The sequence below is a fragment of the Platichthys flesus genome, chromosome 16 (genome assembly GCF_949316205.1).
Source record: "Platichthys flesus chromosome 16, fPlaFle2.1, whole genome shotgun sequence".
Classification (NCBI taxonomy): domain Eukaryota; kingdom Metazoa; phylum Chordata; class Actinopteri; order Pleuronectiformes; family Pleuronectidae; genus Platichthys; species Platichthys flesus.
Genome location: NC_084960.1, coordinates 18,850,678 through 18,872,094, shown reverse-complemented (window position 1 = coordinate 18,872,094; position 21,417 = coordinate 18,850,678). Strand labels below are relative to the sequence as shown.

At 46.3% G+C, this 21,417-nt stretch overlaps 2 protein-coding genes across 3 annotated transcripts in view; both read right to left on the bottom strand.

The window, feature by feature from the left end:
- hoxb3a (homeobox B3a) overlaps positions 1–21,417 on the bottom strand; it is a 61,602-nt gene that overhangs the window by 24,671 nt on the left and 15,514 nt on the right. For both annotated transcript variants that reach the window (XM_062408202.1, XM_062408203.1), the window contains exon 3: positions 13,339–13,705. The gene's annotated coding sequence lies outside the window, so the exon portion shown is untranslated. The remainder of the gene's footprint in view (positions 1–13,338; positions 13,706–21,417) is intronic.
- On the bottom strand, positions 15,587–20,023 carry hoxb4a (homeobox B4a). Its single transcript, XM_062408205.1, has 2 exons — positions 19,267–20,023; positions 15,587–17,690 (listed from the first exon to the last, which is right to left on the bottom strand). Exons 1-2 carry the CDS (start codon positions 19,736–19,738, stop codon positions 17,383–17,385), a joined length of 780 nt encoding a protein of 259 aa, XP_062264189.1. The 5' UTR covers positions 19,739–20,023; the 3' UTR covers positions 15,587–17,382.

The window sequence follows — 21,417 nt, the reverse complement described above, 5'->3', positions numbered from 1 at the left end:
GCCGCATTCCCTGAGCTCTCCTCCACTGCCTATTTCATTGCTCCTCTTCTGCATATTCCTCTCCTCACCCCTCCTATACCATCCAGTCGCTTCTTCTACTCCTTCCTCCCTCCGGTTGGCATCTTGCTCAGCGTCTCATGCGTCCACGCTGGTATTCTTACTGTCCTGACTAGTGGCCGTGAGTCCTCATTGACCTGTGAACGTTACAGACCGAGAAGTTTTAGATTCGTGCCTTCATGATTTGATTGCTTATAGATTATGGAATATCTGTTTTACCCACCGCGTCTTCCCCACCTCTCCCTTGCGCTCTCCCCCCGCTCGGACCTCTTGGTTCGCTCTTTCGCCCCAGGACAGGCGAACTGACACCGTGAACTGTTTCTGAACCGGGCTGCTGACTGACAGCTAGACAGCTCACCAGGTCCTACAGGGAGCTGGAGACGGGAGGCGAGGGGGGTGTAGGGTGTGGGTGGGGGGCGAGTTGGTTCTGGTTCGTGTTCCTGTCCGATTGTAGTAGGGTCTGGGGGCTGAAACAGGGGTTCAGGGGAGTTCAGACTGACCTGCCCGTGCGTCCCGCCTGCGCCAGGGGGCCAGGTGTTGGTTATTACATGGCGTCAAACAGCGAGCGATCAGAGGAGAGGAAGATGAGGAAGGAGGTTTGAAGGGAGAGAGAGAGGGGGAAGAAATTCCGCTGTGATTTGACCTGTGCACATCCAACATGGGGAAGTGTTTCCGCCGCTGTGCGAGGCTTGTTTACACATCCACTGGCGGAGCACAGCGGAGAGGCCCGCAGTCCGAACCACGTCCCGAACATTATTCACACGGTTGCCTAGCACGAAAACAAAATCAAACCAGCGAAATGTCACAATTATAAAGGCGATGAATGAAACAGCCATACCTGATTTCAAGGCCTCCCACATGATGGCCCAAAGCTTAAACAAATACAGATGTCACAAATGTGTTTTTAATCCACACTCTGGTCTATGGGGCCTGCAAAACCACAGGAAGTATAATACAATACAATATTAGGGAAATAGATACGGCTGCTTCTGTTTTGTTACATTTAAAGCACGCGGGCTGAAATGCTAAGACAGTGAAATACAGTGGGGAGCGTATACAGGCCAGTTGTGGGGACATGTTGGACGGACTGGACATATTTCCTTCTGTCCTGCGCGCAAACACTCAAGAGTTTTCCTCTGCGCATCTGTGGAGACGAAATAAATCTCAAAGAGACGCACATGACTTTCTCTCTCTCTCCTCTCTTTCTGCCTCTGTGTGTGTATTCGTGTTATCAGCCCACACATACATGCATGCCTTCACCGCCACACACACACACACTGAGAGCTAGAGAGATAAAGCGAGGAACAGGAGGAGGAAAGAGAAAGATAGAAGTTCAATTAAACCGAAGCGCTCGTTATTTGCACGCTATTTTTCCGTGTGTCCTCGGGTTGATAAAAGAAGAGAATAGGAGCGGGAGGACGCCCGTGCCCGGTCCCGTCCTCGTGGAAACATGTCCGGCTCAGCAGCTCGGTCTCTCCCTCTTTCTCCCTCGCTCTCTTTCTTATCGCTCCGGCGCATGCTGCAGCTCCGCGGCTGGTTGGAGGAGGCTGGCTGGATGGATGGGTGGGGGGGGGGGCAGTATACGGGATACGGTTTAAGCCACTAAATTGTTACGCGCCTTGAAACACTGACGATTATAAATTAGCACGAGGAGTCTTCCAGATTTATTCCCAAACGGATTAATCGTCACGGCGCGAGGCGAGGAAGGGTCCGGTGCGTGGGGCACAAGACGGGATATCTACAGCCTGTAAGAGATCACAGCTATTCATGCTATAGATTCTATATTTAAACCTACTTATAATAATAGTAATAATATACATAATAATAATAAAATACATAATAATAATATAAATAATAACAAAGATAATATAAGTAAAATATTTAAATGCTACAAAATTGTATATTATTATTATTGATAATAACAATTATTTGTTTTTCTAAAACATCCCCTTTTGAGTGGTTGATTTAAGCCCATGTTAACTCGTGCTGTTAACATTACTTTGCTCACACTTAAATCTTCAGCTTGTTAACGTCCAGCGGCTGTAGATTTATGAGGCCCAGCGGTTCTCTGATTTATGTCGGACTGCTTTCAAAGAATCACTGCTCCTTTCCTTAAAAGACACCGAGAATGTTTCTTTCCAATGCTCCCGTGGAGAAGACACCGAGTGCGTCTTCAAGCGACGATTATATGTGCGAACCTAAAATGACAAGTTAACGCTGCACTGTTTTTATGGGAATAGCTCAAGGCGGATCGGAGCGAAGAGCGCCACTCTTATGGATATCGAACACATTTCCTGTGGCGCTATTTTGGCCACATTTGTATATTATATTATTTTTTAATAACGTTTCTGTCCTTCTTACATCGTATTTGCAGGAAATTAATTTGGTCAAGGTAGAAATACTAAAACATACATACAAAATATAGCCTACGTATATTTTTTCAATAACGCTTTGCTTTTATTTTGATATAAACATGGTAGAAATACATATTATGAATTACATTTTATTTGATAAATTCGAAATAATTCACAGGCCAAATAACAGTTAGTTATATATATTTTTTTTTTCTTAAATATCTCTTTTGTATATTCTCCTCATTTTTGAGTGAGTTAGACAACATGGCTGCCGAGCCGTGAGTGGGAAGATACGCTTTGTGTGAACACTTGTCTCTTCCAGACGCGTGGGTCTGCTCCGACCTTGTCTTTGACCACATGCAATAAAAGGTGTATACAAACAGATTTGTGCCGTTTCGCTGTGTAGCTACTTGATCTTATTAAGGGTTTCCGCCCCAAAAGTAAAGAGATAGACCGCAGAGCTGCAGATGAATGCTCCTGCTGAACCAAGATTTAAAATAAGATTTCAAACAACAATAAATCTGAGCCAAAGACTCACTCGCTGGTTTTAACTGCGCAAGACGCTCCATTTTAAACCAGAGCGCAGTTAAATTCACGAGGGTTTTAATACAAATCGGAGTAAAAGGCGCCATTATTCCTTTAATAGCCTCCACCGGAAGGTGGAAACCAGTCGCTTCGATGATTCTGCTCCTGTTCAGCAAAATGCTCCAGTCCCACAATAAAGAAGGTGTAACAGCCTGTAGCAACACACACAAACAAAACTGCAACGTTTTCAGCTGCCTCATTTAAACCACTGACGTCACAACGGGCTGACAATGCCTTCATAGGGTTTTTCGGTGTAAACATTAATTTCAGTCTCGTGGTGCGTTCAAGTCTTTCAAGCTATCTGTGTTTTTCACATGTAACGAACGTGTATTATGGTGAAGCTTGTGGTGCCGCAGCTCAGGCAGAGGGATTGAACCGTGTTAGGAGAAGCAGAGAGAGCTGTGGCTGCAGTGAGGCCTCACAGGGGCTCAGATCTCTCTCCTGCAGCTCGGATAGCAGCTATAATGGATGTCAGACGACGCAGTGATATCATTTCTCACCACCGTTTCAAACATTTGAACTATTTCTGCCGCGGTTTGATGTGGGACTATATCTCGCCAGACAAAACACACTTAACCGTGGACACATGCCCGGGATAAGATAAGATAAACCGGCTGCTGCCTCCGCTGGCGTGCAGTCCTCTCCCCTGATGGTGGGAACTTGCGGTTTGATTCATTTACCAACGTGCTTCCCCCTGAAACTTTTCTCCATGCGCACCCACTTGCCTTCACCGCGGCAGCATGGCGGCACCGCGTGGCTTCTGCAAATGCACGCCCGACGCGTCCATGACACCCACATCAGATATGAGGTGGAGATACGCGGAGAATTATATAAATATATATGAAAAAAGGGGAAGGAAGGAAATCTAGTCACCCCCCTCCCCCTTCTCTCTCTCTCCCCGTCTCTTTCTGTCCACAGAAATGAGGCGGGATATTGCTCCTGACACGGCAGCGGACAGAGAGGAATACGCATTTCGAAAAGCGCTCCCCTCTTGCTGCTTCTGCCATTATTATGGGATGGGAAGCCGCGGAGACGCTCTAATTTGGTTACACTAAGGTTTACACTGGTAGTGATGGCCGAATGGGGAGAGAGATGGGGGAGAGAGGGGGGAGGAGTGCAAGAGCCCAGCCTTGGAAATTTAATTGTTAAGAGTTTCCCGATGCACATCCATCCATCTGCACAAGATACAGCCAAGTGTATTTATTATTATTATAATTGTTTTAATTATTATTATTGATGTTGTTATTAATGCAATATGTATTTCAATGTTTGTGTTTCGTATGTAGCCTATACAATAAAAGTATTTCTTGATGCATTCACTGGCCACTGTCCTGCATTTTGCTTATATAACCACCAGGCTTTACACACAAAACAACCAGCGTCATCTACCATTATGGTGCGTTATTAGGTTAGCGGATGAAATTACGTTTACCCCAATGCACCACCCACCAGTCACCTCCACCACCCCACTGCTACTGGCAATGGTAAAGGCAACATTTAAAAAAAAAAGCTACACGTCAACCAAATTCACAACATCTCCCTGAGTGAGTTACTGCATTGGATTTCACCTAGCAGGAGAATTGTACATTTACAGAATGCAACTAAATGTATATTCGTGGGTATAAATATCGAGGAGCAGGCGGTCAATCTCTGCGTCTTGCTCTCCTCGCCACATTAAAAGAGAAGAAGAAGCTCTGATTCACGGTGAAGGATTTGAGCAAAAGCAGAGACACTTGAGTGCTGACATGAATAATGGCGCCAAGCTCAGATCCAGCAAACATTCAAAGAAAACACATTGGGGAAAAACGAGGAGGTATAAAAAATGAAGCCAGGCTGAAGTGTGCAGCCTGGTTTCTTCCATTAACTTAAATGGATCCCATATAAACAAGCCTGCTCGCTTCTAAAATTAGCAGCAGCAGATGAATCATTTCGCAGTGTGGTAAGCAGCAGTCAGCTGGTAGTTTTGGTGACACGAATAAATAATGAATTCCACAGCCATTCCCTGGAATTTATTCTGCCAATGCACAAAGCTTAAAAAACAAACGGGGCCTTCAAGGGATCATTTTGCTCATTGTGAAAGTCGTTGAGTCGAACCGGCATCGTGTAGCTCTGCAGGCTGCAGCTCCATTGGCTGAGCTCCTTGGACTCACTCACACCTCCTGGCTAGATAGATGATATTTTCCTGACGGCGGGTCCCTGCTTTATGAGATTTCACGGCGGCCGAGGCGCGCCCGGAGTGCCGAATTTAAACAAATCTCCCGTTAATTGGTCGCCGCAGTAATTCATGACCCGCAGCTACAGCCAGCTACTGTCACACAGAGGGAGGGGAAATAAGGAAACCCATCCCGAGTTATAATCAAGTGTAGATGGGAGAGTGTGTTGAGGGAATGGAGGGAGAGAGGCGGAGAGGCGATGGAAACATAACCGGAGCTGAAAGAGGAGGAGAGCCGGGAGAGGAGTCTGTGCAGCAGAGATCTCTTCCTCCTTCTCCTCCTGCTTCCTAGTTCCGGTGCATCATCGCTCCATCGACCGTCATTTTCCTCTCTCCCCACCGTCTCCCCACAGCACGGGGAAGCATGATTTATCGCGGGCACCACCATAAACAACAGCACTCCCTCACAAACACACAATGGCAGCCTCGGCCGCACGCTGACACCCTGCCTCACTATAAATCAAGAGAAGTAGCTAGCTGGGGGGAAAGAAGAAGAGGAAGAAGAGGAGAGAGAGGGAGAGCGCGAGGGAGGGAGGGTGAGGGATAGACAGAGCCAGATAGAGAGAGATGTAGAGGCAGACAGGAGGTGATGGGAGAAAGATGGAGAAGAATATCCAAGTGCTTCTTAAACTATAAACAGCCATCGGCTAACATTGCATTCCTCCATCTCTCTCTCTCTCTCTCTTCCCTCTCTCCCTCCCTCCCACCTCTCCTCTCTCCCTCTGCTTTACACCGCTTCAACCTATAAACAATGGCTGGTGATGATGATGATGGGTGGGGGGTCATGTGTAAACAACACTAAACAGCAACATGCACGATGAGAAAACACGGCGGAAGATGGGTAGTTTTTTGGGGGGCTGCATATTTACCACGATGTTAAAATAGCATATGAGTCAGTGAAGGGGGGATCGCGGCTGGCGAAGATGAGGAGGAAGACGCGTGGCTGTTTCCCCCCGTGCGGTCCCCTTCCTTCCTTCCTTCCTTCCGCAGTACTCACGGTGTCCACAGCGACCCGCAAGACGCGCGCCCGTCCAAATTTGTTTTATTGCAGCCTCCTTCTCTCTTTTCTCTTCCCCCTCTCTCTCTCTCTTCCTCTCTCTCTCTCTCTCTGTTGGCGTTTCTCAGTGACTCCTCTTCTCCTTCACTCTCTCTCTCTGCCCCCCCCTCTCCGCTGCTATAGGGGGGCTTGTATTCTTTTTTTTTCTTTGAAAAGACAGTTGAGATTTCCACGTCAGACACACAGGCACACACACACACACACACACACACACACGTACTACCACACACCCCGGAGGAGCACCTTGCCTTACCGTTATATTCCTGACGAATACATATCTATTCTTTAACCTCGGCATTAATAATTGAATGAACCACGTGACGTGTCGGTCGGGGCGGGGGATTCGGGGTGAGGTGCCGGTGGGGGTGCTGGTGGTGGTGGTGGTGGTGGGGGGGGGGGGTATCTGTGCGCCTCTTACTTCGTGGGAGTGGGAGGGCTGCGTGATGCAGGGGCTCTGTTTGAGTTTCAAAAATAAAAGGAGAGGACGATAAAGCAAACATATTAAGAGAGAACCTGTGTTCACCTTTCAGCTTCCTCCCTGGGAGCCACGTGCGTAATGTGCGTAAAGTAAACCAGGGTAGGTCTGTAATAGAGAGGGAGCGCGATAAAAGATGATTGTCACCAACTCGGTTCCCCCTTTCTTTAAAAAATGACTGCCCGCCTCAGACTCTTTCGTCGTTATTCCTCACTGTCACCTCTGCCTCAGCTCGCCGTTACTCGGCTTGAGAGAGGTGCTGGTGGGGAGGGGGATTCCTGACACTGTCCCGTCTTATATTTCAACGGATCCGTTTCCAGCAAAGTAGGAAATGTTCGATTATCGCAGAGGAGTTGATTTCTCCCGCTCGGAGTCATGTTCGGTGCGTCCCGGAGCTTAACTAAATATTTAACAGCCACGTCGCGCACTCAGGAGCAAAACTGTGTCAATGGAAATGAATCACGGCGGATTCTTTTGACAATTATAATTCATGTTCCGCGTCGAAATTGAAACACACCAGATCGGGCTATTTACCAACATCTGTGTGATCACATGGATCAAGAAATTATATTAGAACTGGACTAAATTTGTTCAGAAATATTTTTTTATTTTAAACCCTGGTGGGATAACTGCTGTGATCTATTTAAACAGGATTGAGTCTTTTTAGAGGAGAGAGGTGGCAGACAGGTAGCACAGGAGAATATTGCTGTTCCAAAAAGAGATGGCGAGAGTGACACAGATAGAAAGATATTAAAGAGGCACAAAGAATAAACGAGAGATAATATGTGTGTGTGTATGTGTGTGTGTGTGTGTATGGGGGGGGGGGGGGGGGGTGTTAGTGTAGACCGACAGGGAAACATCGGAGAGACAGAACCACCCGTCGCGAGGCCGCGCGGGGCAGCAACAATAGAAGGTTCAGAAGCTCGAGCTGCAGAACAATGGAGTTGGAGAATCAAGTGCCGGCGCTGGAAGTCTGTGCCGGGGCTCACCGAGCTCCTGAGCGACCAACAAGGAACACTTCAAGGTCAAACAATGGCGGCTGCAGTGCGAGAAGGGGGTTTAAAAAAAAAAAAAAACGGCACCTGCCTTCAGGTGTAGGAGCTGAAAATACCCGAGCTCCTCTGCGCATTACGACCAAACCCACTCCCTTTTTATAAACCACTGGGCCTCTTTGAAACAACTGGGCCAGAGGAGCTGGTTCAGTTCACAGATGCAGCTTGGAGTTGGGATAAAATTCCTTACATGACAAAGCTAAATTAAATAAATATACAAATCAATAGGGAGGCAGTGTAAGTAGCCAGTTTAGTGGCAAGCTGACTTATATTTTCACGTGCACTAAAAAAAACACAATCTCAGGCTGAGTGGTTTAAAGTTGCATGGAAGGAAACACAGAGGCGGGTCCCCGAGATTTTACCCACAACAAGATTGAAATCAAACATTCGCGGTGGTGATGATGGCGCGCGTAATGACGGCCATAAATTATGGCAATCACGGTGTGAAACAGCAGCTATGATAAGTAGCAGCAGAGAGCTGGGAACGGGCCGACAACAGCAATACCAAGCAGCAACGTAAACTTGGCATAGATATAAAATCATCAAAAAAGACGCATAGGTGTTTATCTATGTCTCAACAATGATTATACTACTACTATAATAATAAACATAATAATAATAATAACAATAATGACAATAATAATCATAATAATCATAATAATAACAATTGTGATTTGTGATAGTCGACCACCACCATTGTTATGTCTGAGAACAGAAAGGAATGTCTTTGTGACATGTTTATATATTTTAAAAACTGAGTATCTACTGATATTCCACACGTGACACTGTGTGTTATGTGTTAATTGATGGTTATTATCATTATTATTATTCTAACTTTTATCAGCTTGGTGCAGAATAACACTAACGTGCCAGTGCATGGGCCAGTTGAAGTGATGTGGGAGCTGTGTGCAATCTTGGGGGTCTCGTGGTCCATGATGGATTAAGACAAGGTAAATTCTTCCTCCGCGTTAATGATTAACTGGCCTTTGAATAAAAGGAGAGAAACTGAAAATGTCTCTTTGTTAAGATGTAGAATGGCCGTAAAATTAAAGTGTCCAAGGCGTGATTAAATGGTTACTTATTACATCATAAAACGGTATTATTCTCCTTATTATTATTATCATTATTTTTATTATTATGGTTGCTGTTGTTAAAGTTATTGACAGATGTGAGTAGAGCAGAGACAGAGATGGATTCACCCAGAACATCTCGACTCGTCCCTTGGATCGTAAATCTGCTTGAGACGGCAGCAGGCGCACAACAGTTTTTTCAACAAAAGAAAAATAAATCTCTCTCTCTCTCTCTCTCTCTATCTCTCTCTCTCTCTCTCTCTCACTCTCTCTCTCTCTCTATATATATATATATATAAAACGGTATTATTGTATATATATATATATATATATATATATAGAGAGAGAGAGAGAGAGAGAGAGATTGAGACGGTATATAATATATATTATTTTCTGCGAGACGTGAGGGCTTTCCTCCGATATGGGGTTGCTTCAAAAACACCCCCTACTCCTCACAAGTAGATGTTAAGGACCAATCCAAAACAATACGCAGTAACATTTGCGTGATCGAACTATTTTTTCCCTTAAATGCACATGTGAGCATGGGCGCGCGGTGCAGCTGCTGATTCATTATTATATGAAAAAAAGCCTGGATCCATAATAGATATTGTGTGGACGCCGCCTGCCTGTACTTGGAGTGGGAGACAGAGCGCAGTTTAATAGGCTGCAGTGAGTGTGAGCTGCTGTCACACACGTCCCATCATTGATCCTGTCATATGTGACTTCTGAGCCCAGTAAAAACAGCCTGAGCATTGTTGGCCTTATAAAGGCTGAGGGCGAGCCCGCTGGGTTACAGTACTCATCCATTACACTCTGCGTGTTTATTACAGTTTTACGTTTCCGCGCTGCTCTCTGGGCTGACTGATGTGCTGTGATTCACATTATGAACATGTGTTCTCACACAGTTTGACCAAACGCTTTTGTCATAACACTAATGGATGAGCACTTCTGGTTTACTGCTGATATAAACTGTACAATGAAATGACGTGTGGTCTTTTCAGCAGCATCCTAAAATAAATATTTCGCACCACATTTTGCATTTGTAACAGCCATTTGAACAAAGAGCCCATAGTCCTACTCTACTAATGAGTAGAACGTTCCTAACTATCTGAAGAGAATCTTGCATTTCTTGTTTTTAGCATTATTCATGTTTTATTTGTTGAAGGCTTATAATGAATATCAATTTTTACTGGAGATTAAAAAAAAACACGCTGGAAAATGAATTGTCTGCTAGCGACTGTTGTGATATTTAAAGTATTTCATGCCGAGGCCTTCGCCAAAATCACTCACAATAAACTTCGGATCAGAGAGGCTGAATCTGCCAAATCCCCTCTGCTGTCTACAGGATGTCATTATGGAGCCTGCGTGTCTTTGTCATGGGGATATTGATAAGTAAAAGGTGGGGGGGCGGCGGGGTTTGTTTAATACTGTGGTATCAATACGCGTTCACGGGCCTAGTGCCCCGCCATTAGTCACACAGGCCGCGGACGCGTATTTATCACTCACATCTAACGGATATGAGCGATGCTGTAACAAACAAGGGGCAGGATCATCCCACTGTATGTGGCACCGCTTGTCTCCATTCACTGGCTGTGCGCAGCAGCACGCACCGACACCGTGCTGCATACAGAGGCTTCACCCTGCGACGAGAGAGACTCAGAAAAAGACTCATGGACTGATTTATATTAGTCATGAGTAACTGCAATGAACTGAGTAATATTCAATCTGTGATAAGACTTGGTTGTGATTTAAATATGAAGCAATCTCTGTCGCGAGGTTGTGATGATTTGACGTAAAACAGACTAGGGGGGGGGGGGTTGTAACTTTTCTGGGGAAGTGTCTCTGTTATCTGAGACTTATGTGAACATTATAGTGCATGTTTATGTGCAATCCCCGCACCTGTGTGTGTGTGTGTGTAGGTGTGCCCGTGTGTGCCCGTGTGTGCCCGTGTGTGTGTGTGAAGCCAAGCAGCTTCCTATGGCAAGCCGATTGAGCATTTATTCCATTTCCTTGATATCAAGTTTCAGTCCCCTCCACCACACTGACAGCAAACTGTAAAGCCGAAAGCATCTTCTCTGTAAACTCCGGGCCGGAGTGGGAGCTGCCTCACATCTGCCTGCCTGCTGGACAGACCCACAGGCGGCTCCACACTGTCACGTCACACTTATTCAACTGCTAATCCCACTGAGACTACACACAAACTCTACCGTCGGCTGGGGAGAGGTATCAGGACGAGTCATAAAGTTGCAGAAGATAAAAATTACAGCTCGTAAGGACATACAGGGGCAAGAGGCAGACTTGAGATCAGTGTGTGCTTCCACTAACTAACAGCTCAGTGGGCTTTTATGCAGCAGCAGAGCAGCAGGGGTTTTAATTTAACAAGCATGTTTTTAATGAACCTGCATGAAGGCAGAAATGAGATTTGCCCCATTCAAGGTTTCAGGCTGAGAGACTTGCAAACTACTGCATACTGGATTTGTGGATAAATCAAGCTATACAGCCTTGGTTTGCCCCTCCCTTATTACTGCTGCGCTGCATCCTGTGGCACAACATGATGCACAAGATTGTATAGCAAAAAGCAGACATATGTGTGCAAAGCTGTCTGAAGAAGAAGCCAGTGCATTGTGTGTATTAGCTCACGCTCATGTTGGTCCTCAGTGGAATACAAGACAGAAACAACAGGAGGAAGTGATCACATACTAACATTGACCACTAAACTATTCAAAACACCACAGAGCCTCTTTAACCACATATTTGTGTACACGTTGCAGTTATTTGCTTACTTCAGTTGACTCTCTTATATGTTATCACTTCAGTTGACTGTCATCTGAGCCATCCTGAAAATGTGTGAGGTCTTTGGAGTAAAAACACAAATTATACTATAAATAAAGATTAAATAAATAATAATATTAATAAGTAAGCCTCCATACAATAAACTGCTGAACTAATGGAAAAAGTAGATCCAAAAGTCACCGGATGTAAGATTTGTTTGGGTTCCATTGTTAACTATTTCAAACTACACAGTTCCTCATTCTGCAGGGGGGGTGCTGGTTGGGAAACTTGCAGTTTCTCCAACAAGTCCTCCAACTTGAACGACCACATAGGTCATTTGTCTCCACCAGGAGTGGGGGTAGGACTGGTGTGGCGTGGAGGTCAGCCTCTGGCTTCAGAGCCAGTGGACCTCATCGGTCAGAAAAACCTGTCCCCTGGTTGAACCCTCTGCGGCCGCAGCTTGGCCATTCCGCTGATCCTGCATGACCATCGATTTCTGTCCCCCTCCTCCTCCACCTCCTTCCTCTCCTCCTTCCCTTCAATACGTGTCGCTTATATACCGGCCATTTGTTTCCCTTCCTTCTCCACGCATCGCATCACGACCCCACCTGCCTTCTCCCCATGAGAGGCCGGAGCCCCTCCACGTTTCCTTTTTTTTAATTCAGGGCAAATGGATTTCTGAAGGGGTCAAGCAGAAGTGAGTGCGCTTCCCGAGGCCGCTGCTGCTCGGCTCAGCAGATACAGGAGGCCTGAGCGCACATGGCGACCCGCGATCGTTCGCAGTTCATTTGGAAAAGCCTTGCAGATCGTTTGTTCTCGTGGTAAATTGTTTTGGAGCACAACCGGGAGAGTATCCATTAACCAGAGCTCCACCAGTTCTTTTAATTTTTCTCTTTCAACCACTCCCCCTCCCTTTCGAATGGGTGCCATATTATTCATATCCCCACCTCGGTGTCTGTGCCTTGTTTGCACCTGGCCGACAAAACGCACACACATTCTCACATACATATATGGAACAGTAGCTCATTAAAAGCTATAGGTCTAAACCACAGCAACACTTTATGGCCACAAAAACACAGCCAAGACAAAATGCATAATGAGCTCCGGGTGAACCAGGGATAACTCACGTGGGCCACGCTACCATATATTAGCTGGAGCATTTATGAATTTTCCTAGAAGCCTGTGTATATGACTGTATTACCTTGGTAGTGGAACCCTATCATACGCACCTAATAAATTAAAACACACCTTCAGCGGAAAAAATAATTTATTGCAGCTGATTCTATAGACCCTGCGCGTAAAAGACGCACTTGCGCACATGTTACGCACAACAGCAGATGCTCGAGAAGTGACAGGCCTCACAAGTGACAGACACAGAGGTGACACCGCCGAGACGAGGGGTGACGGAGAAACAGTTGCACAAACTTTGGAGAATTCAGAAAACAGCACCACAAAAGCCAGTCATCTGTGGCTGTATATACACTCCACTCTCACACACCTTACAACACAAACATGCAGCTCCCGAATGAAAGCCCCTGCGGCCATAAATGCCCCCTTCGCCTGACCTCGCCAAATGCGCACAGGGGGCAATAAAACCATAAAAACTGTCTCGGTGCCGTTTGCCTGCGCTGCTCCTCTGTGCAGCAGGGCCAACCCGCCAGAGGCACAACAGTGAAGGCAAAATGAAATTCCCAGGCCTCTTACCTTGGACGTCACCACTTGGAGCGACCTCTGGGCCATCTTCCTTTTGCGCCGGGTGGGCTCTCCGACTGATTTCTTGGACTTTCTTTGGAAGGATTTTCTTCTTTCCAATGAAAGAGGAAAGGGGGGAGGAAGAAAGTTTTTCTTTTCTTATGGTGGGATACTTGTGGGGTGTAAAAAATAGCTGGCCGATGCGTGGGGAGGGGAGGTGTGTGTGTACGAGTGTTTATGTGTATAAGGAAGGGGGAGGAGGAGGGGGGGTATCTTCCAGAGTGTCTTCCAAGACGTCTTCTTTTTTTCCCTCTCCTCCATGTGCGTCCCTCTGTTCGCTGCCCTGTGCGTCTCCTGGCAGAAGGGCTCTTGTGTGCGGCTGTCGGGTGACAATGGAGAAGGAGAAGAAGACGGAGAAGAAGTGTTAAAAGAAGAACAAGTGATTAATGATTTATTCTCGTATAATTCTCGCATTTTTCTTGAGGTGTCGTCCCCTCTTGCCCTGTCCAGAAAATAATGGCTGTGAACTTTTCAAGGAGTGGGGTGGGGGGATCCTTACAAAAACTAAACCTGCTCCCATTCACATAAGCAGCAGAAGGCCCTGGCTGATAAAGGTGGCTGAAAATAAAAAAGAATTACAATTCTTTAGGGTGATTTTCATTTAACGGCGGTGTCACCCCGCACGCAAATCCATTTAGTTTTATACTGGGACTGCAAACGGCTCAGGGGCTTTACGTGATTATTGTGGAAGCACATGTGTGAGTGTGCATGTGTGGATATTTTGGGGTGTTTTTTTTTCTTTTAAGATGCAACAATATAAAGGACATTTGTTGTGTAGTGAAAATTACAGGATTCAGACACAAATATTATTTGAGGAGAGATGCACCGCCCGCGGGTATATGTGTATATGAGGGTGTGTGCGTGTGGGGAAGCTCCTATCTGATCTCATTGTGTTCACTGTAAGGGAAATACGTGTGTGGGTACTTTACAGGAACTGGAAAAGCTTCAAATTGGAATACTAATAATAACAACAATTATTATTATTATTATTATTATAAATGCAGGTTCACGAGCCTTGTTTCCATAGGTAGCCTAAAGGCTTGCGTATTTTGGTGCAGTGTGTGTGTGTGTATGTTTGTGTGTGCGCGCACATACAGTTTGATGTGAGGGCGGTTTTCTGCTGCAGGAGCCTTCTTTCATAAATAGGAAGAAAACAGATAAATGGGCAGGGGGAGTCTCTGTGGCAAGAAGCCCAGGGAGAAATCAACCAACAAGTAATAGGGAATCTTCTCTGGGCCGAGAAATACGAACGGACCAATTTGGGGGGCACGTTTTTTTTTGTTTAAAGTTCATCGAGAGGAATGCTATTTTCTCGCTCCCCCCACCTCTTGCTCTATATTTTTTCGATACCTGCTCTAAGAAAAGAAAATGAAAATTAATACGGGAGCCGCGCCTTACAAAAGAAGCCATTCGTCTTGTTGATTATCTATTTGGTTGTCAGGGTTTGAGCTATGGCGCCGGCCTGCTCCCTTTCTGTAATATATAAAAAAAATAAAACAGACATGCGCGCACGGCACTGGTCCACAAAACAACGATAAGGAGAATAAAAAAACGTGAGGCAAAAATTACACTCATTAAAGCGTTAAAAGACCAGGAACCGAGGTGCTATTTAATTGTTTTTTTTCCAAAACCAGAAGAGGGAAGGAATGGGAGGGGGGGGGGGGTGCATACTCTTTGTCGGGCCGGTGCACGCGAGCCCGAGCAGCCGTTAAATTAACGGGAGAACGGGAGTGAAACGGAGAGACGGCTCTGTGATTTAAAACGAGATTACAGGACGTAATGTACCAGGATCAGTCCGGGCCGGTACTGATTAATCATCGCTGGCTCCTACATTTTTTCACGTCAGGTCTCTGTGCGTCTGTTGGCTTAAACCAACACTGAAATTAAATGGAATTATTTAATGTGTGTGCGCAGGTGCAGGAGTGTGTGTGGATATTTCACACACACATACACACACACAAACACTCTCTCTCTCACACACACACACACACACACAAAAACACACACTCAGACCATTGGCTGTTAAACCTGAAAGTAGGAAGATGCTGTGGCTATAAAGCTAAATGGATGTTAATCTATTACAAAATTTTAGAAACAAGAACAAAATCTAATGAAAATCTGATATAAAACAAAACATTTGAAGACGTTTAAGTGAAGGAATCGTACCGTGAGAGAAAAGGCGATAAAACAGGACAGATAATAACACTTTTCAGCCATTTATTTAAATTTCAATGGACTATTCACAAATAAGAAGGTAGACACTGAGTGGGCATAAGTAGAGGAAGGCGCAACTTACATTTCTGGGGAGGTAACACATGTTCAACAATACTATCATTAGTTATCATACACATCATCATCATCATCATCATCATCATCATTATCATCATCATCATGCGGAAGAAACTGATCTTTGGAATGTAAAAAAATAACATTAACTGAAAAATACAATTACAGAAGAAAAGTGGCACAAGGAGGAGAGAGGAGAGAGGAAGAGGAGGAAGAGGAGAGGTGTGCGCGCATTTCATGTGCGGACACAACAAAGATGAGACAACGAGCAAAAAGCGGAAAAGGAAGAAGAAAAAGAATCCACATCATTCGGACATGCATTCACAAGCTGCTCACTTTTCTCAATGTCTCTGGCTTGAACCGTTTCACTTAGAATTAAATAACTTTTCACATAGAAGAAATGAATAGCGCTTTTTCTGTATTGCAGGTAGTGATAATAATTATTATAATAACTGGTCACACAATTTAAAAAATATAAAAGCTCGAAAAGCGGTCACTTCATTCAACGAGTAAGAGAAATAAGATTACAAAATAATAATATTATCAATAATAATATATATATGTATATATATATATATATAAGTACAGCTGAGGTAATAGGTAGTACATTGTATAGTGCTGCGTTTATAGTGTGTTCTTGGGCTATTTGTACCAGGAATTTGGTTTGAACGTCAGTGTCCTTTGTTTAGGCTTCATGGACTCACCCTGTCAGTCTGTTTCCCTGTACACAACATGGACACAACGTGAACAATCAACGGACCACACAACTACACGCACGTCATCCTGACCGACTGCATTCAACATTTAACAACCAACACGCAATTCAAGAGGAACTACCAGTCCAATTTAAAAAAATCTCTAAGGCTAGTTTGTCCTGAACCGCAAACACAAAAACAGAAACAGAAAAAAACAGTTATTATTTTTTAGCATGTATGTATGTGTGTGTGTGTGTAAAAATACTTAATACGAAACGAGGGTTCCATTTATTACACGTGCGTGTTTGAGTGCTTGAGTGGGGTGGGAGGGTGTATGTGTATGTGTGTGAGATGGAGGTGGGGAGTGCAGACGCGAGGGGTAATGGGCAGAGCCGCGGTTCACCCCTTTGCTTTGTACCCGCAGAGTAAACATGACAAATGGGGCCCGAGTTTGGCATGATTAAAGATGAAAACGAGGATCCATCTTCACCAAAAAAAATGTCTCGGATAGAAAAAAAGGACAGGAACCACACGCGCGCACGCCCACAAACACACACACACACACTCACGCACACACACACACTGGAGCACGCTATGGTCAGCCTACTGTCTTATGCTCTCTCACAGAGAGGAGAGAGGGGGGGTATAAAAAGACAGAGATATAAAAAGCAGAGAAAGAGACGCAGAGAGGGAAGAATGGCGGGGATGAAAGCAAAGAAGCGGCCGCATCTTTCTTTTTCATTTCTGTCACTCTCCTTCCTCGCCACCTCGTTCATTTTGTTCATTTCTTTTTTTTTCATGAGTGGGAAATCTCTCTCTCTCTCCATCCTCCCACGTCATGACAGTGTGTAACATCAACCTTCCATCCTCCCCTCCCTCCAGAGTAAAAGGGTTAATCCGGTCCAAAGTGCAGGTTCCGGGGGTTACAAGCGTGGCTGCCGGTTTGACGTTCGGTTTGGGAATCGGGTATAGGAAAACGGACGACACACGTGAGACAAAGAGCAAAAGCGCCGGGCTATAGAGGTCCGGCGGAGCGGTTCTGGGAGCCGGTTAGGGCCTGGGAGTTTGTGTTGCTGCTGCTGTTTGTCCCGGAGCGGACCTTAGTGTTGGGCATCTTGTGGTCCTTCTTCCATTTCATCCTCCGGTTCTGGAACCATATCTTGATCTGCCGCTCTGACAGGCAAAGCGTGTGCGCGATCTCCACCCTGCGCCTGCGCGTCAGGTACCGGTTGTAGTGAAACTCCTTCTCTAGCTCCAGGACCTGCTGGCGGGTGTAGGCCGTCCGAGACCGCTTGGCATCAGCCCCTGTGTAGTTTGGATTCACTGTGGGAATAAACAAGGCAAATGGTCATCACGTCATCAACGACTTAAAAAGAAATACACAACCGCCTCCAAAATAATAATATAGAATAAATACATTACAGGTCAATATCATTTTGTTATATTTTAATTAGACTAGCTACACGTGTAGTAAGCGCAGCTACTAGTAAGGCTAATGTGAACGTGCACATACTGAAAACAGCACATGAAAACACAGGCAGAGAAAATATGTTTGCATTGTGAACATGCAACGAAAATAAACAAAGGCATGGCAGCCGTGACTGGACCTCTGCGGACGGCCACGTTTGCAGGACCCTGCAGTGATTGTTTTCTCAACAGAGTCTTTATTGTTCATGTGCCTTTAGCTCTGTTCCAGCTGAACGCCACGCTCTGTTGTCGAAGCCCTGCTCTTCGCACTGAACACGTTATGTTGTCAGATGGTGTGAATCCTCCGAGCACAGCCAGCCTGACGCCGGGCTACAGAATGTGATTTTAGAGCAAATCGAGGCCACGGCTGCGTGCAAAAATAAAAAACACAAAACAACAAAACGACGAGTGATCCGACACGTCAGCGCGCAGACTACACCGGGTAATGGGAACGCATGAAAAGAGGCAGCAGCAGAGACGAGCCGAGCGCTTTCGCCTTTTTTATTTTCAGTTTTACGCACGGATGCAACGGACAGTGATGGTGGCGTTTGTCTGTCTTGTGTAAACTGCTCGTTGAGAATAAAGATGGTGGGGGTTTGGAGGGAGGGGGGTGCAGCAGCAGCAGCAGCTTCACACAAGGGCATTAGGCGGTGATGATTCAACACAAATGCTGATAGTACAAACAGGACAGTACGAGCCCGACATGCTGGAGCGGTGTGTCAAAAAAAATGGCAGCTAGAGTACATGGAGTGAAAAACAAATAATGCGTAAAATAGTTTTCTTACCGAGTAAACAGGTGGAGCGAACGCATTACGGTGACTTTGCAAAAGAGGCATTTTGTCGTCGCGCGAACCTGAGCTGCGATGATCCCGGTGCACAAAAGGCAGCGAGTCTATTAGAACATTACAGAGAAGCCATAAGAGACTGGAGCTCTTCGGTGCTACATCGGTGTTTTACGGCCGGCTCCATAAACATGAATATTTCAGCTGCCATAAAACTTTCTCTCCCCTGGAACAACGAGTGGGGACGGAAGGCTCGACAGAGTAAAGTACACCGTTTATACAACCCGACCACTTAAAATCAAATTACCAAAGCATAAAATCTAACTTATGGGCTCGCTCTGAGTTGTCATAAGGCGAGGTATTAGAGCAGACGAGCCTGAGATCGGACTTCAAAAGGCACCTCAGCGCAGAGGTGTAATAAAAATTTATGGAGGGTGTAATTATATTGGCCCTGCAAACAGACGATCGTAAATCTTGACCCAAGGGCTACTCTTCTACTTCTAACAGAAAACAGGGAGGGGAAGCCATAGATTTTGACGGTGGACACCTAGCTGACTGCACGGGTTTCAACAGCAGGCACAAAGGCGCAACGAAGGAGAGAGAGAGAGAGAGAGGGGGGAGAGAGGAAGAAGTTTGCATGCAGCACTTACGGATGTTTACATGGACTTTCTTCATCCATGGGTAGACAACGGGGTCCTTGCGATTGCTCGCGGGGGAAGAAGCGCCCTGGCTGTGGGGCGTTTGGCCGCACGACGGAGGAGGAGGCGGGCTGGGTGTCACCGAATCGCAGCGGTTACTTTGCTCCGGGACGGGGCTGGTCTGCAGACCGGCCGGGGGGAGGACGTGACCCCGCGGGGACATCACCACCGAGGCGGGCTGCCCCGCACGCAGGCACGGCGTGTAGGGCGGCTCGCCTCGGTGCGGGTGGGGATTCTGGGGGTGTGCGGGGTGCTGATGGTGGTGGTAGACGGAGTCCGCCTGGAAAGCGGCAGGCTCCTGCCTCTGGGAGCTGTAATAGTCCGGAGAGTGGTTGGGCAGATAGTCGCTCTGTGAGTACTCCTCGCACGGTGGGAACTTCGGGTCCACATAGTTGGAGTTGATCAAATAGGAGCTCATGGCCATTAATTTGAGTCTTTTTGTGGAATTGCACCTACTCGGAAAATATATAACTAAAATTTATATCTCATCCCTTTACTCTTCGGTTATTCCTGTTCCGCTGAACCCTCCTACTTTTCTGTCAAGTGAACAAAGTTAAGAAGCCACGTGACGGCGGCCGGCCAATGGCGATCCTCCAAGACAAACCCCGGATAAGGAAATGGGATTAAGCATACACAGAGCCCCCGCACGCGCATTATCATATGGCCTCAGTTTGTTGGTATTCAGTCTTACAATAACCCCCCCCCCCCCCCTCCTCCCCCTCCTTTCCCCACGTCTCTGTCCATACGCACTGTTCTCCATTTAGAGCCTATTTTTGCGCCACATGTCGGACACGCATGCCCTCCGGTGCAGCCAGAGAATCACAACAATAACAAAGCACTGGAAGGAAAAGAAAAAAAAACTTCTGCAGCCGAGGCCGCACACGGACAAATGCTGCAGGCTGAAGGAGGGACCGAGCCGGCTGCGGTACCGAGTCCTCCCTCTCCCTCCTACCAGGCTCCTGGCAGCAACTTCAAATACAACACGTTGAAAAAAAACTGGGAAACAAAACGGCAGAGAGAAAGCGCTGTGGGGGGGGGGGGGGGGGGTAGTGGCGCCTGCACCACCTCCTCTGTATATATTGGGTGTGTGTCGGGACGTGATTGCCAAAGTTTTCTTTTATTTTTTCCTTCTCTCGCTTTCGCCCTGCTCCTTTTTTTCTTTTTTTTAAATCGCTAATAACGAGAAGTGGGAGCGTGGCCTGACTCGGGCGCCACCCAGCAGCAGCAGCACCGTGTCAGAGATAAATCTGGCTTGTTTAGGATCGATAGAAAATTCATCAACTAATTCAGGTTACACGGCCTCCTAAATCACGAGCAGACCTTCGCATGAAGAATGAGGGTCCAGCACCGGTTCCCACTTTTGTTTTAAAGCCTCGTCGCTCCAACAGGCGCCGAATCTGCATTTAACTCCTCGTGCATAGTAATCCAGCCTCAGCCTTTTCCTCTGGCGTGAAAACAGTAGTAACCCCCCTCCACATCCGGATTTCGATATTAACCACACCGGCATGGCAAGACTGTGCGCCGACTGTGCGTGTTTTGCCCTTGAGCTGCATAACTGAACACATACAGCCTCTTTGTTTTTTTTCTTCCTCCTGGAGAGAATTCATGTCCCCAGCACCTCCACATTTCAAGTCCTAACACACCTGACACGCTCTCGCTGTCTGCTCGTCACTTTCCTATTGTTGTGAAAGACCCGAGCAGCACCAGGGGCGCACAGACCACATCACAATATTCATTCTCAGCCAACGAGTTTTTATGATAAAACCCATTTTATACCGTTAAATCTGCGCCCAACAGCATCGAGAGAAAACTCAAGGGCAACAACGTGCGTGTACATCACTGTGGAAACACGCAACACTGCGGTGAATGGAACAGGAGGAATGTTTTCCCAATCAGGAGGCAGCTTCTGTGCGCCTTCTGCAGTCTTATCACTGTATGACCATGGAACACACAGGCAAGATGATAGAGATATCCAAGTCCTTTGTTTCGAGAAAATTGACCGTCTCTAAATCGCCCCCACCTCCTCCCTCGCCCCCAAACCACCACCCCTCGTCGTTTTCAGCAGGCAGACCGCATCATTTTTCAACAGGCCTCCCACTACAA